This window comes from Dermacentor albipictus, chromosome 4 (genome assembly GCF_038994185.2).
Source record: "Dermacentor albipictus isolate Rhodes 1998 colony chromosome 4, USDA_Dalb.pri_finalv2, whole genome shotgun sequence".
NCBI classification, from domain to species: domain Eukaryota; kingdom Metazoa; phylum Arthropoda; class Arachnida; order Ixodida; family Ixodidae; genus Dermacentor; species Dermacentor albipictus.
Window position 1 is genome coordinate 43660660 of NC_091824.1, and position 15021 is coordinate 43675680.

The 15021-nt window shown below is 46.0% G+C and overlaps 1 protein-coding gene across 4 annotated transcripts in view; it reads left to right on the forward strand.

The window, feature by feature from the left end:
- The window catches only part of LOC135907147 (serine protease filzig-like), a 64433-nt gene extending 53739 nt beyond the window's left edge, over positions 1–10694 (forward strand). For all 4 annotated transcript variants that reach the window (XM_065438799.1, XM_065438798.1, XM_070536906.1 and 1 more), the window contains exons 7-8: positions 737–891; positions 9835–10694. In XM_065438799.1, the coding sequence (XP_065294871.1) occupies positions 737–891; positions 9835–10002 (323 nt within the window). In that variant the 3' untranslated portion in view covers positions 10003–10694. The remainder of the gene's footprint in view (positions 1–736; positions 892–9834) is intronic.
- Positions 10695–15021: the final 4327 nt, after the last annotated feature.

The window sequence follows — 15021 nt, forward strand, 5'->3', positions numbered from 1 at the left end:
AAGTCGCGCTCTTCTCTCTCACATTTGCTGCCAAAAATTGTTGCTATATGATGCTGCATTCGGGGCGGAAACTAATTTCAGGTGTAAATCGAGATAACAAATGCTCTGATTTCGGCGCTTCAACTGGCGCTGGAGACATCGTTAAGTCCTACAATAAGCCAACGAGGAATGAAAATAAAATGCATGCATTGGGGCGCAAGGCCTCTTTGAATAATCAGGAAAATGTAAATGAATCTACAAAAAAGGTGGGGTGGGGGTCATATCAACAGGTGGGGGTCATATCAACAGGTTCTAGCAAAATATAGCTAGAAGGCTGGCAGCGCTAAAGTGAGAGCAGGCACCCAAACATGCGTGACTCTGTGTTATAAGAGCGCTTGTGACATCAGCCTCCGCTCTTTTGTAAAGAGTATGGTCATAGAATACGTCTTCATTGAGCCCCTCTGTCCGTTTGTACCCTAACCAGATGGAAATAAAGCCAGGCTTGGATTTTCCGGTACATTTCAGTATGCCCCAACGTCGTGTTTTCGTCTCTGCTTCTGTTTCCATCTTTTTGGGTGGTGCGTGTTTCTTTCGCCAATGTGTGTGGCGTTCACTTTCAGTCATCAAATGAGCCTCTAAGCCACACCATTACTTTGTCTCCTCAGTAAATACGTGCTGCACATACGAAACTTCTCGCTTTCAATCTAAAGTTCTCTAATAAGCACTGCCTTTGCGGGTATTTTCCTTTACCCGGCAGGTGGATCGGTGCCGAATGTGCTGCAGTACGTGCAGGTGCCAATATTGAGCAACCAGAAGTGCCAGCGAATGTTCATGCTGGCCGGACACGTCAAGGCCATCAGGGACAACTTCGTCTGTGCTGGCTACGATGGAGGCAACCGAGACTCCTGCGAGGTATGTGAAAGCAGTGATTTTCGACCTGGGACACGGACTCGCTGAGTCATTTCACAAGAGCTAAACGTGTTGTTTTGCAATCTATAGCGTGGACAATGCATTATGTAAAGGAATACTGTGTGTCAAGCTGTAGTGGCCAAATCAGTGCAGTATGAAAGCTTCTCTGCATTTTTTTTGTTAGTTGCAGTGCAGGTAGTGGCGCGTGACGTAATACGTGACAGACTTTGTTGCTTACGTCCAGCGTGGCTTTTCTTTCACATTTTAGCATTCATTCGTGTATAAGGCTTCTTAAACCCGTGTTCTAGAGCGTTCGTCCACTATTAGCGCCACCTCGACACTCGAATGTTGATAGCAGCGCCGCCCCTCGACGGAAATGGTTACAGCGCCTCATTGGCTCTCCACAGCAATCATTGAAAAGCGAGGCGGGTTCTTCAGTCGATAGGCTCCGATTTGCTTGGCTCCGATCTGCTTCATTTAGTGGAATAGAGGGGCATAAGAGCATCTACTGGAGGGACATAAAAGCTTCTAGTGGAAGACCGTTTGAGAACACCGGGAGGCTGTCGTAGAGCACTTGCTTTTGCTTGTCGCCATCTACAAGTAGACGCGGAATACCGATGCACTTATGGATTCCGACTACGTCAGTGGAGCAGCACGCCTCTCGCTGAAGAATGTGCTAAAGATCTTATCGAAAGTAAAGAAGCTGCTTATAAAGTATTTTAGGTGCTTTGTTGACGCCTGAAAAGTATGTGCCGGTTGAAAGGTTCTCAGTAATGGGTTTTTTTATGGAACAGCCGGATGACTCCTTCATGTAAAGATTGAAAATGCGTTGGTCAAGTGCCAGCTAAATCTGCACAAGCATAGTTCGGGCAGTCGTCTTCACTTTGTGAAGCCTAGAGAGAATGGCTAAGATTGAGATACGTTATTTGTACGTGTTGATGAGAAATATGCCACGGCGCCACAAAAAAAAACGTGACTAAAAATGCACACACGACACCTGGACAAGAACTTCGTCAGGTGCCAGGCGTTTCCCTTCCGTTGCTCGTGGCTAGGTATCTCAGAAGCGCATTTCAGTTCAAGAAGTCCCCCAGCACGCCATTTGTGGGCGGAATGCATAGTGGCGATCAATACTTGGTCTGTGCTAGTGAAATCACATTGCTCATATTAACTAAACGGAGTGAAAAATTGTGAAGGGTGCAACTAAATCTTTGTCTCCATTTCTTTCACGCCTTTTGCATATTCATATATGCTTTGACTTACTCAAGCAGAAATGCTCGGACCATCCAAGAAACCCCCTTCTTGCAGTTTATTATCTAAAGTTCTGTTGTGCTAACGCGTGCAGTAACAAGACTCTCAAATCGATTAGGAAGCTGTAATTGACAAAATGAAAACATTCTCCTAATCAAGAGAAAAAACATAATCTCTTATCCCTTTGCCAGCACGGACTTCGAAGGGGGATGTCGAACAAAACGCAACTTCTCACATGTGTGCATTTTTTTTCTGTACTTGAGTTAGGTGAGGGGTTAGTCGATGTTTTCTTGCTTGCTTTTGGCCGTTTTCGACCAAGTAGCTCACGGAAAGCTGCTCTGAAGTAAGAAGGCATAGGTCTCCCGTTATTATTTGATGCATTCATGCGTACCTTTTCAACAGAAGTGTGCTGGGGCCTTTAGTGTTCCTAATTTATATATAGAATTAGGTGTATGTGGTTCCTGATTATGTGACAATAAAGGTATTCGCTGATGACTTTTAGTCAAATGAATCTCATCGCAATGCGACGATGACTCATCGCAGAGTGCTGTTTCCGCTGTTCAAAAGTGGTGCAAGCGTTACGGCGGGTAACTTAACGCTTATATAACTATTCATGCGTTTAACACGCAAGAAGGCTCCCAGTTGTTATTCCTATCAACTACGAGGTCACTCTATTTCACAAGTAGAGAAGTAACAATTTAGTGGGACTATTACCGATAACTTTAGCTGTTCTATGCGCACATCTTACGTTTGTGTGACCGCCCTTCGTGAATTTTGGTATTTAAAAAAAAAGACTGAGAACGGCACCCGCAAATGTTAAGCTTCTTGCATTTAAAGCAAACTTGGATACGCTTCCATAGCGTGGGACCCGACTACTAAGAAAGATATCGTAAAACTTGAATGCATTAACAGAAAGTGAGCCGGATTCATCTTTCGTAGCTGCAGAAGAGAGGACTCACCACCTCATTTAAGGAAAGCAAACAGTATTGAGACCCTGAAAGTTCGGTGTACAGTTAGTGGCCTTACATTTATTTGTAATATTCTATATTATAAGCTAAATTTAATAGCCCCTGAATATCCGACACCCCACAGGGATCGACGAACTCGTCAGAGCCACTTTCACTAAGTATGTATATAAGAACGAACAGCCATCTGCAAATCTTTTTCGGCGATCAATAGAAGCGTGGAATTCTTTACCGCTCGCTATCTTTGAAGCTAACGACCTTCTGTCTGCACTGGAACGCCGCATTTATTCATCTGTGTTTTCATGTGTTGCTGACCGGACATGTTTGCTGCTGTTGATCTTTCTGTTTGAATCACTTGTAATCTTGTGTGACCTAACCGCTCCGGCTTGGACCAAATTCTGGCCTGCAGTATTTTGAAATAAATAAGCTGGAGTGGTCTGCTGGAAGAAGCCGCATGTGCGATGAGTGGCCGCATGTGCCCAGAAGGAACTAAGACTAAAGGCTTCTTTGTTCAACAGTATCGCGTCTACGCGGCTGGAGAAGTGGACGACGAAGAGCGCGTGCTTTAGAATAAAGGTATGGCGTCTCGGCAACCTTGTCTCTTGTTTCTGTTGTTACAAGTCGACAGAATCAATCCCATCAACCTGCCATGGCTACCCCGAGGCCTCTGCTCAACATTCTGAAGTTGAAAAGAATGCCAGAAGACGTTCCCGAGATCGCTCTCGTCTTTTCAAATTGAAAGCGGCTGAAAAATCATGGACGCAACGCGATCAGGTCAGTCACTCCAACGACTACATCAAAGGGCGAGCACTCAGGGGGTACGAATCATGGGAAGAGATCAACCGTGGCATGGAGGACCACTTTACGACGACCAATGGAGATGCCTTCGGGCTTCTTGTACACTACGAAGTGAAAAGCAGATGATCGAGGAGCACTACAAGGACAAAATACAAGTCGGTGCCTCGGCCGACGCCTCATCATCTGTGCGTTGACTGATGGTGTTCCTCCTGACGTGGAACTGGCTGCAGCCGGCCAGTCTTTCACCTCACCATCAGAGTGGCTCGCCACTTCCGAAAAGGTTGAGGCTTCCATGAAACGGGTGAGATGACTTTACTAGAACTCTCAGTACAATACCAGAAGATCCGCTTTGCTTCAGCAGTCCGCTACACTCAACTTTGTATATGTATTGACTACCGCAATCTGAACTTCTTAACGGTGCCCAACTTTTAGCCAATTCTATGGATTGACGATGTTGTTGACTACTTGGGAAATGCAAAGTTTTTTACTACATTGGATATAACTCCCGGATGCTGTCATGTCCGAATGCATCCTGACGACATTCAGAAAGCTGCATTTGTCACGACCAATGGCCATGGCTGGTGATGCTGTTCGGGTAAAAGGACGCTCCTGCTACATTTGAAAGAGCCATGAAGTCAATAATAGCGAAACATCAGCTCAATGTAATCAACTACTTCGACAATCTTGTTGTGTACTCAGTGGCATATCACGACCACCTGCGACACCTCGAAGGCTTACTGAAATCTCCTAGCACCGAGAATGTAAAACTGAAATGCAAAAAAATATCAGTTTGCCAAGTCCAGTATCTGGGCCACAAGATTTCACAAGGAACTTTCGGTAGTAACTAAGCAAAGCAACGTTATTGCGATGCTCAATTTTCCAACGCTCAAACACGAGAAAGACATGAAGCGTTTTCTCGGCATCGTAAAGACTTGTCGCCAATACGTCCTTCATTTCACCCATATCAATCTTCCGCACACTAAACTTCTCCACAAGGACACTAAATAGACGTGGACAGAAGCATGCAAACGAGCCTTTTTTGGAACTCAAGGAGCGCATAACTGAAGAACCAGTGCTTCGTAAATACACCGTTTCAAGACCGTGTCCTGTATACTGCGATGCATCCGGTGAAGCGATTGGCACCGTGATGAAGCAGCCAGATGACAAAGGCAGGGAGCATCCCGTTGCCTATTCTCGTAAACTACTCAATCACGAACTACGCCATCACAGATAAATATCTTGCCATCCTTGATCCGATTTATAAGTGGCTTTGTTATCTTTGTGGGAAGTTGTTCACTGTTTAACAGATCATTCTGCGCTACAGTGGCTGAACATTGTCAAGAATCTTCAAGGTCGGCTCTTTCGGTGGTCTTTAAGGTTAATGCACGACGTGAACATCAAACGTCAGAACTGCATGAGCAATGTTGAGGCTGACGCACTTTCCGGAGCCCCTGTAGTGCAGATTCACTCACTCACCGATCTTCAGAAGCGTAACAACTAGCGCCACAAAGGAACGTACGTGCTAGAAAACGACACAGTCATCGTCAAAAAGAAAAGGCTATGGAAGATATACGTACCTTATAACCTTCGCCCTACCATTCTTTGGTACGCTCAACATTTTGGACACGTCGGCGTGAAGAAGACATTGTCACTCCTGTCTCCACAATGCTATTAGCCAGATATAACCGTTGTTGCTAACTACATTAAACATTGTGAATTTCAGAAATGTCAAAAGGCCAAAGCAGAGAAGTACGGATTTCTTGAGTCACTGCCTCCAGATGAAGCACCTTTTGATCTCTTTGCAGTGGATACCATTGAAAAATTTTCTGGATACGGCTCATTAAAAATATTATCCACTTCAGTAATGACCATGCCGCTCGCTACGTATGGGCGTTCGCTCACAAAAATGATAGCAGCGACGCCTACATTTCAGGCTTCAAAAGCATTTTTGCTGCATGCAAATCACGGAAGTTCCTTTCAGATCGTGGAACAGGGTTCACAGCCAGCAAGAAAATTTAAGTAGTTCTATAAAGCATAACTAGTTCCACGATACAAACCACGATGCAGCGGTATGAACGAGCGGACAAATGAAACCATAGTCACGATCTTCAGAAGCGTAACAACTAGCGCCACAAAGGAACGTACGTGCTAGAAAACGACACAGTCATCGTCAAAAAGAAAAAGCTATGGAAGATATACGTACCTTATAACCTTCGCCCTACCATTCTTTGGTACGCTCAACATTTTGGACACGTCGGCGTGAAGAAGACATTGTCACTCCTGTCTCCACAATGGTATTAGCCAGATATAACCGTTGTTGCTAACTACATTAAACATTGTGAATTTCAGAAATGTCAAAAGGCCAAAGCAGAGAAGTACGGATTTCTTGAGTCACTGCCTCCAGATGAAGCACCTTTTGATCTCTTTGCAGTGGATACCATTGAAAAGTTTTCTGAATACGGCTCATTAAAAATATTATCCACTTCAGTAATGACCATGCCGCTCGCTACGTATGGGCGTTCGCTCACAAAAATGAAAGCAGCGACGCCTACATTTCAGGCTTCAAAAGCATTTTTGCTGCATGCAAATCACGGAAGTTCCTTTCAGATCGTGGAACAGGGTTCACAGCCAGCAAGAAAATTTAAGTAGTTCTATAAAGCATAACTAGTTCCACGATACAAACCACGATGCAACGGTATGAACGAGCGGACAAATGAAACCATAGTCACGATGAACCACAGAAGTCTTGACTGACCTGCTCTCGTTTGCCATCGACGAATACAATAGAACACCTCGTGACGTTACGGGTTACGCGGCTTCGTACCTGATGTATGGACTACCATCTTATTCAGCCGTATTTAAGCAACGAGACAAAACTGTTCAGGAAACTGCGGTTAAAAGCTCTCGCCTACCACAATAAGAACAAATTAATTTATGGTGGGAAGTTTTTCTGTTTGACCTTGAAGTCTGCGAATCGGCACTTTAAGTGATTTCGTGGCATCTCAACAACGGCAAGTTAAGTTCCGTTACGGACGCTCCTTACAAGATTATGCGCAAGGTCTTGCCAGTGAACTATAAAATCTACCACTTAGCGACGCCTTTAGGCCGAGACATAGACATTGTTCATGTCAGCAAACTTCGTCGTCATTTTCCACTTTCTCAACTGCGACGCTTTCGAGGGGAGGGGGAAGCGTGTGACAAATTAAAAACACAGTGGCTGGAGGAGCGGACGACGAAGTGCGCGTGCTTTGGAATAAACGTATGGCGTCTCAGTCACAGCACGTCTCTATAGGGACGTGCTGTGGCTGAGATCACTGTATGCAAAGTCATAAGCTATATAGTCAAGAGTTCGACGAAAGTTCGTCTGGTCAGGTAACATGACGATGAAGAAATTACGGCCACTGACCAAGTCAAGGTGAAAAAACACAGACGTTTCGGGACCCGTACGGGTTCCTTGATCACACTAAAAAAAAAAAATTTTTTTTTAGTGTGATCAAGGAACCCGTACGGGTCCCGAAACGTCTGTGTGTTTTTTCACCTTGACTTGGTCAGTGGCCGTAATTTCTTCATCATCATAAGCTATAGCTTATGACCTTACGTATAGTGATCAAAAGGTCCAGAAGAGCTGTTCTACGACACCGTGATGGCTTAGCGGCTGTGGTGTTGCACTGCTAAGCACGAGGTCGCCAGAGCACATACCGTCGACGGTGGCTCCATTTCGATGGAGGCCAAATGCAGAAACTCCGGCGTCCCGTGCATTGCCGGCATGCTAAAGATCTCCCGGTGTTCAAAATTTATCCGGAGTCCCTCCACTACGGCGTGCCTCATAATGAAATCGTGGTTTTGACAGGTAATACCCCGGAATTCAATTTCTCTATGATCAAAAAAACCATGTGTGACCATCCGGTTCAACAAACTTTATTTAATGTCATTTATATTCCCAATGTTTTATTCAACCCCCATCGTCGAGATTTCTTTCCAGATGCTTCTCATAAAGCTGAAGAGCTTTGCATTGCAAATGGAGTTCGACACATTTTAGGACGGTATCATGTTTTATGTTCCTTGTTACCACGTTGGCCACATGACTTCTATCCGTGTGTGTGCTGTGCTATGTGCTCTCTCTCCCTCTCCCCTTCCCCATCTTTAATCTCCCCCATCCCTCTCCCAAGTGTAGGGTAGCAAACCGGTTAAGCCAAACTGGTTAACCTCCCTACCTTTCCTTCTCCACTTTTTCCTTCCTTCCTTCCTTCCTTCCGCGCACAAGGTAACCTGCACCGTCCGTGTATCCGTGAGAAAGGGCAGCGCAGATAACGTAATACCCACTAAGCTGGCAGGTGGCTGAAGCATTAACATTGTACAAAAAATAATCGAGCCAGCGGGACGCGGCTAGAGCACGCGAAACACTGACCGTACTCACATGGCTGCTATAAAGAAGCGTATCGGACCCGTAATCGCAGCGCACAGAGGAACTGGTACACGCTTCTGCAAACGCGAAACGAGGCTAAAGAGAGCGTAATGCAACAGCAATGGCAAACATGAGTCAATCTATAGTATTTAGTCAATGCTTCAATATGTGCACACCGTAACCTCTACTGTAAACAATACCTTAATTGCGTAAACATAAGACAAGATGAGCGCCACCGCTCTAGAGGCGCAGTGTCAGTTATCGTAGTATTCAATGTCCCGGTTAAACGACGTAACTATGGTGAAGTGGTGACAATTATTTTTAAAAAAATTGCACTGCATTTCTTCACGAAAGGAAGTAGACGTTGGTCAACTGCACTTGATTTCCCTACAGAACTGACTCATTACCACCTTCCGACGGCTCCGATTTCGGGAGTGGGGCGCCTTCTCTGCACGCCTCTTCTACTCAAAGTAGGTGGTAGCGTCTGAGAGAGCATGAACACCGAGATTCCGAACATATGTTTCGCCGTTCGTCGTCGGCGCATTGTATTTAAGGTATATTGCGGTTTCTAGCGGCACCATTTCCTCTCTAAGTCTTGCTCGTGACGTAGAACAAACGTTTCGAGGTTTAGAGAAAAGTAAGGAAACAGCATAGATTGACTCATTCGGTGTACTTAGTAAGCACAACAGCGGCTTCGCAAGTGTGCGTTGAACGAGAGGAGAGGAACAGTTCCCGATGCTTATGCACCCTCCCATAGTTGCTTTCCTGTTTTGAAACATAGGCTTTATTCACTGCTGTATATGGGTGTCAGCCTTCGAAGGAGGGTGGAGCTGGAACATGAAAGTCTGTGCGCCTCACAGCACCCAATTCTGCCCCGGTTCTGTAATCCCTGACGCACAAGGTAGTGGTGACGCACCATGCTGTGGCAGCTAACAGCATTTATCGTTGTCTGTTCTGGTGTAACTCGAAGTTTCAACACACCCGGAGAGCCTAGCCAGGACGTATCAAATTTCTACGTTCTGTCATAAATCATTGTGCGTGCTTTTTTTCGCCACTCGGTGAATGTTGTCCTCATCGGAGCCAATCAGAAAAAGTAATGAAGGCAAAATTCGACGACGTTATGCCATGAAATGCTCGTTAGTGGTCAGGGCTGTTTGTACTTGGGCCCGCTGGTGCATAGCTGTGTACATGTGAATGAACAGTGCAAGCACAAGACAAAGAGGAATAGGTACTGTCGCTCTCGTACCTCAAGTCTTTTCGATTGCAGTTTGCTTTTATATGATGCGGAGATCGACAGTGTCCGGTTAGAATCCGAAGTGCATTGATCTCGATCGATGCGTGTGCTGCAACCATACACACGTGTGCGGATTGTCAAGCTTTGCATCAAATTTGCGTTTAAATAGGCTGCAGCAACGTTCCGCTCTGCCACTGAAGCGCGCCGCTGGCGTGAAAATGACGCGAGGGCAATTGCCTTCCATGTGCTGATGTCATAAACAAGTGAATGCAACATTTTGTAATCATGCTACGCAGGGTGACTCGGGCGGGCCGCTGACACTGCTGCGGGACGACGGGCGCTGGGTGTTGGTAGGCACTGTATCGCACGGGATCCGATGCGCCGAGCCCAACATGCCCGGGGTCTACATGCGGACCTCTGCGTACCGCCCCTGGATCGACAGTGTCACCGGCCAGAAGTCCTGACCACCGCGGCGTGCCCTCTTCACGCCCTCTCACCGAAATACCATCACGTGAATGCCTCCTCACTTCCTCGTGTGACGCTGCGAATTTTCAGTTTCCCTGCCTTCCGTTTGTTGGATCTGTCACCAGGAGGAAGGCTGCGAGGATGGTTTCACTGTACGCAAGACGAGCAGGACTTGCAGTGTACTCACGACAATCATTCTGTTCGAAGAACACCATTACCATCTCGGAAAGTGCATCCCTGAGGTTATTCATATCAAGTGTTTTCTTTATCAATTCCTGGCAAAGCCTTCTTAGCAACCCTCGTAACTCAGAAGCGCCTTTGCGGAAGCTATGAGTGAAATCAAAGAAAGGAGAAGTCGCAAGTTAGTGGCCGTGATTTAGCAAGAAGAGGATAGCTGATCGTTGAACACTTAGTGTGCGGGCCCTTGTTTGTTTGAGTGACTGACCGACTGTGAATTTGTGCGCGTGTTGTTCCTGGTCTGTGTCACATGGGTAAACGACGAGCTGCGGGGCGAAAAGTCTTAAAATATGCCTTTTTTGTTGCGGGATTATGAAATTATCATTCTCGTTCTAACCGCGGACCCGAAGCTGGACAATGTCTCATTTCTATTTATTGATTTTAAGTATTTATTTTGACAAAGGACAATCTCGTGTGGGAGTGAAATCGGCAAATAAAGGCATAAAATCATGGACTTTTTCCTTGGATTCCGAATTTTTGCTAAGGACCCTAAGTGTTTTACGCTGTGATATGTGTGAAGCCCATCTGTGGCTCTTGACTTGTGTTGCGTGGCGCTCACAGCGAACTCTATGGATCCGCTCAGAGCAGCAGAGCGGATCTAGTCGTAATTACGACACAATGTGAGTTTCTCATGCCGTCCACGCCTTGACAGGCGTGTATGGACGTGTTTTCATTGCGTTCGATTAAATGTTGTGGATAAAAAGTATACTTCCGGCTTAGAGTTAAATACACCACCAGTGGTCCCTGCGTGCAAGGTATCCGAAAACATAGCGTGCTTATTTTGCGCCTGCAGCCTATTCAAATTGGAAGGAACCGTACCACACCGTAATCAGCACCGAACTCATCAGACTGTGCCGTGGGCTACGACACGTGCTTCACTCATGGTCTAGCGCCTCCTGAGCATCTTGCTAAACTGAGGTTTTTTAACAGAAACACTGGTCTCCATGAGATACTACAATGCTGAGTATTGAGCTGTGTTCTCTGTGTCATTTGCAATGTGTGTGTTTGTTGTCGTGTGCTGTTATTATTCCTATATTTATCTTCCGTATTGTATTTTGATATAGCGATTGCATCCCTTCCCGTAAAGACAAGACGTGGAAACCTATCCGACCATGGATTACACCATCTCCTGGATCGACCCACTTTATGTTGCGTTCTGTCCTGAATAGGCCTACTTCATTTAGCGTGATACAGACAGGGCAGACATGCCAAACCCAGCAATACGAAACACGAGTGCAATGAATTAAAATGTGGGAATGGAAGTGTTTCTACATGTTAAGTACTTCATGACAATCTTAACCCAATGTTACTGCACTTAAAATAAAAAAAGATATGTACTTAAAATACGAAAATTTGTGGCTCCGATGTATCGAAAAACAAAACAAAACGGTCTTTGCCACACTATCTACGCCTGGTAAATCTTGCGTCTGATGATGCTCTCGCCGATATGGATGTTACTTCGTCGTCCTGGAGCAATTGAAATGGATTTTTACAACTGACAGTAACGTCGAAGCCACAGCTCTGTCGACCCACATTGCAGAGCAGCCTCGCAAAACTGACTGTAGAGCTTCGCATGTGAAGATTCTATAGTATGCCACAGTTAGCATCATTCCAGTTAGCCACTTCCCCAAATAATCTTCGAGTAGTCATAAGCATAGAAACGACGGTGCTGTTGCTTTGAAGCCTAGATTAGTAAACGTGATCTCTGCAGCGCTTTTTTCAATGCGTAGAAAATACGAAAGGCATCTTCCCCATTTCCTTCTTTCGAGCGTGACCATTTCGTCCATGCAGTTCCTATGATTCTCTATGCTGAACGCTCCCATTGTGCTTCTGGTTAGATGCATTTACCTAACTATAGATATATGGACTGGCGTCATCAAGTTCAAAACTTCACACGTAACGACATCTACAGGTTCTGAACTGGCCGCTCTTCGCGCAGCTGTCGAATACATTGAAAAAGAACCGCCCAACAAATGGGCAATATTTTGTGACTCGAAAGCAGCCCTCCAGAGCCTGCGAAGTTTACGACGTGGCAATTATGAACAGCTGGTGTCACAAATCAACGAAACCTGCCATTGCGCATCTGAACGAGGACACGATATCATATTTCAGTGGCTGCCGGGACACTGTGGCATCGTTGGTAATCACCTCGCCGATGACGCTGCCCGACGTGCCCAGGCTGGCTCACCGACACTCCTTATACCTTTATCCAGAGTCGACGCTGCAAGAGAGCTTCGCAGTCTTGCTCGTGCAATCACGTTAGGTTGCTGGCATACACCACAGAACTCTAAGTGTCGCTTACACAGCCTCGACCCATCACTGAAACTTACATTACCAGCGAACCTTCCACGACGTGACGCAACACTGCTGTGTCGGCTGTGGGTAGGAGTAGCCTTCACCAACTCCTACAGCTACCGCATTGGAATGGCGGATTCACCAATGTGCGCGAAGTGCAAGTGTGAAGAGACCATCAGCCACCTTCTGTGCCACTGTTCTCGCTTCGATAATCAACGTGAGACTCTCCAGTGTGCCTTAAATAGACTGGATGACAGGCCATTTACGGAAGCGAAGATCTTGGGGGCCTGGCCTCACAGTTCATTGGCCCAGAAAGCAGTTCGAGCGCTTTTTCGCTACCTGAAGGCAACGGACTTGAGTGCCCGAATATAGACATCCTACACTTAAGTTCTCTCTCTTCCTCTTTCAATCCCCATTCCCCTCCCCACGTGTAGGGTAGCAAACTGGACTCAGTCTGGTTAACCTCCCTGCCTTTCCGTCTTCCCTTCTCTCTCCCATATGGACTGGCTAGTTGTCCCTTGCTGACTGGTTTCTGGTTATACGTGTGTACCTCGCATTTCTTTTAGGTGTGTTGATGATGGGAAACTTTGTAGAAGCACTTTTTTGCAAGTCAGTGTACATACGGCTTTTTTACACATCCCGTACTAAGTAAAGAAGCAGTAAACCAAACCATGCCTGCTGTGACTTCACTTAGGTTCCGGAGTTAAAAGCGGTATTTGTAAAGGTATTGATCTATACAGACAGCTCCAGCCACCAATAGTGCTTAAAACGCGACGTACTGTCTCACTGTGGAATTTCCGCCAAATAGACTGTTAGGCTACAGACGGGATGTTGTTCTTACGCAAAGGTTGATTAAGGTTGACCCCTTCTTAGACGCCACCAGGACTAGGATAATGTTACGATTCAATTGCAACTGTTTTTCGTTTTCTTGCATCGTCAGTGGTCCGTGCTCGCATTTGAGCTCATGTCAAGTTATGATCAGCATTAGGTGATCGTCAGGGACGAATAAAAAGGAAGGAAGAGAATAGAGCAGAAGAAAGCGCAGCATTATACCGGTACAAATGTTTTATGCAGTGTTTGACTAGTAACTGGTAAAGCATCGGCTGTTAACTGCGTAAGACCAGACGAGCAGCTGAGCCTTAGGATACCATAACCTTCACGCGATGCACCTATAGCGAAGAAATTTACATGAGGGATCAGTTTCCGGCATGTTTTGCATGTGACGCGCCGTTGTGTTTCAGGGTGTCTACCAAGCAGACATTTCCACATTCCCTGAGTTTCCCAGGTTTTCCCTGAGTGTCTATGCAAAATTCCCTGAGTGACGCAGAATTATGTTTTATGTGAAGACGGGTTGAAACCATGTCGCCTGATGCTGTCACTCACCAGTAAGCATGCTAAAAATAAAGAAACGGCTTAATTCAGTTTGAATACTAAGGAGTAGTGTTTATTTTATTCAAAAAGAAAATAGAAGGGAGGGGTTAGTAAAATGCGTAGTAAATGTGTTTGAAAAAAATTTCCGAGTCGGACATTCTCATATAGGAAGAAAAAGGAGATGCATACAGAAGCAAATATTTTAGAATATGAGCTATCCTATCCTATCAACTGATAGCAAGAACAGTGGTATGAGGCCCGAACTTTGTCATAGCTGAGATTCTTTCTCAACAGCTCGTAAGTCATCCTATCCTATCAAGCGATAGCAAGCTCAGTGGTATGAGGCCCGAACTTTGTCACAATTGAGATTCTTTCTCAACAGCTCGTAAGTCAACCTCAACTGTCCTGACATACTCTCAGCCCGCCCACGACACCTCAGGGATGTGTTTCATGCTTTAAAGAGTTTATTTTGGCTTGGATAAGTGACACCTGCACCTCGGCGTCAGTCAACGCTTTAAGCCGAAGGCATTTCTAGGTTCATGGTGAAATAGAAATAGAAACTTTGTTGCAATGGAAAATATTTGAAGGAGGGGTGGTCGGAGCCTCTCAGTCCAGGGCCCCACTGGCCTCTGCCGCCTGCCTGACCTGGCTAATTAAGGACTTTTGTCCTGCCAGGTCGGAGCGGGTGAGCTGTGCCTCCCACTGCTCCATTGTGTTCCTGGTATTTCGCCTATGAGGGGGCTTAGTACACTCCCAGGTTATATGTATTCGGCTAGGTATGCCACTGCACCAAGGACAGTTGGCCCTATAACGAGTGGTATACATGACGTTTAGCAATTTTAAATGGGGGAATACCCCGGTCTGTACTTTACACCAATCGGCGGCCTCTTCCCCGCTAAGTTGTGGGTGAGGCGGCGGGTATTTTCTGCGGACTCCGCGGTGATAAGCAACGATGTCTTTGGCATTTAAATTTGTGGAATTTTGTGAGGGATAGTGCGGGTTGTTGGGGTTAGAAGAGGACGCCGTCGCTCGGTTAGTGAACCCTCGAGCTAACGCGTTAGCCTTTTCGTTCCCCTGTACCCCCGCGTGGCCCAGGCACCAGAGTAGGCGATGAT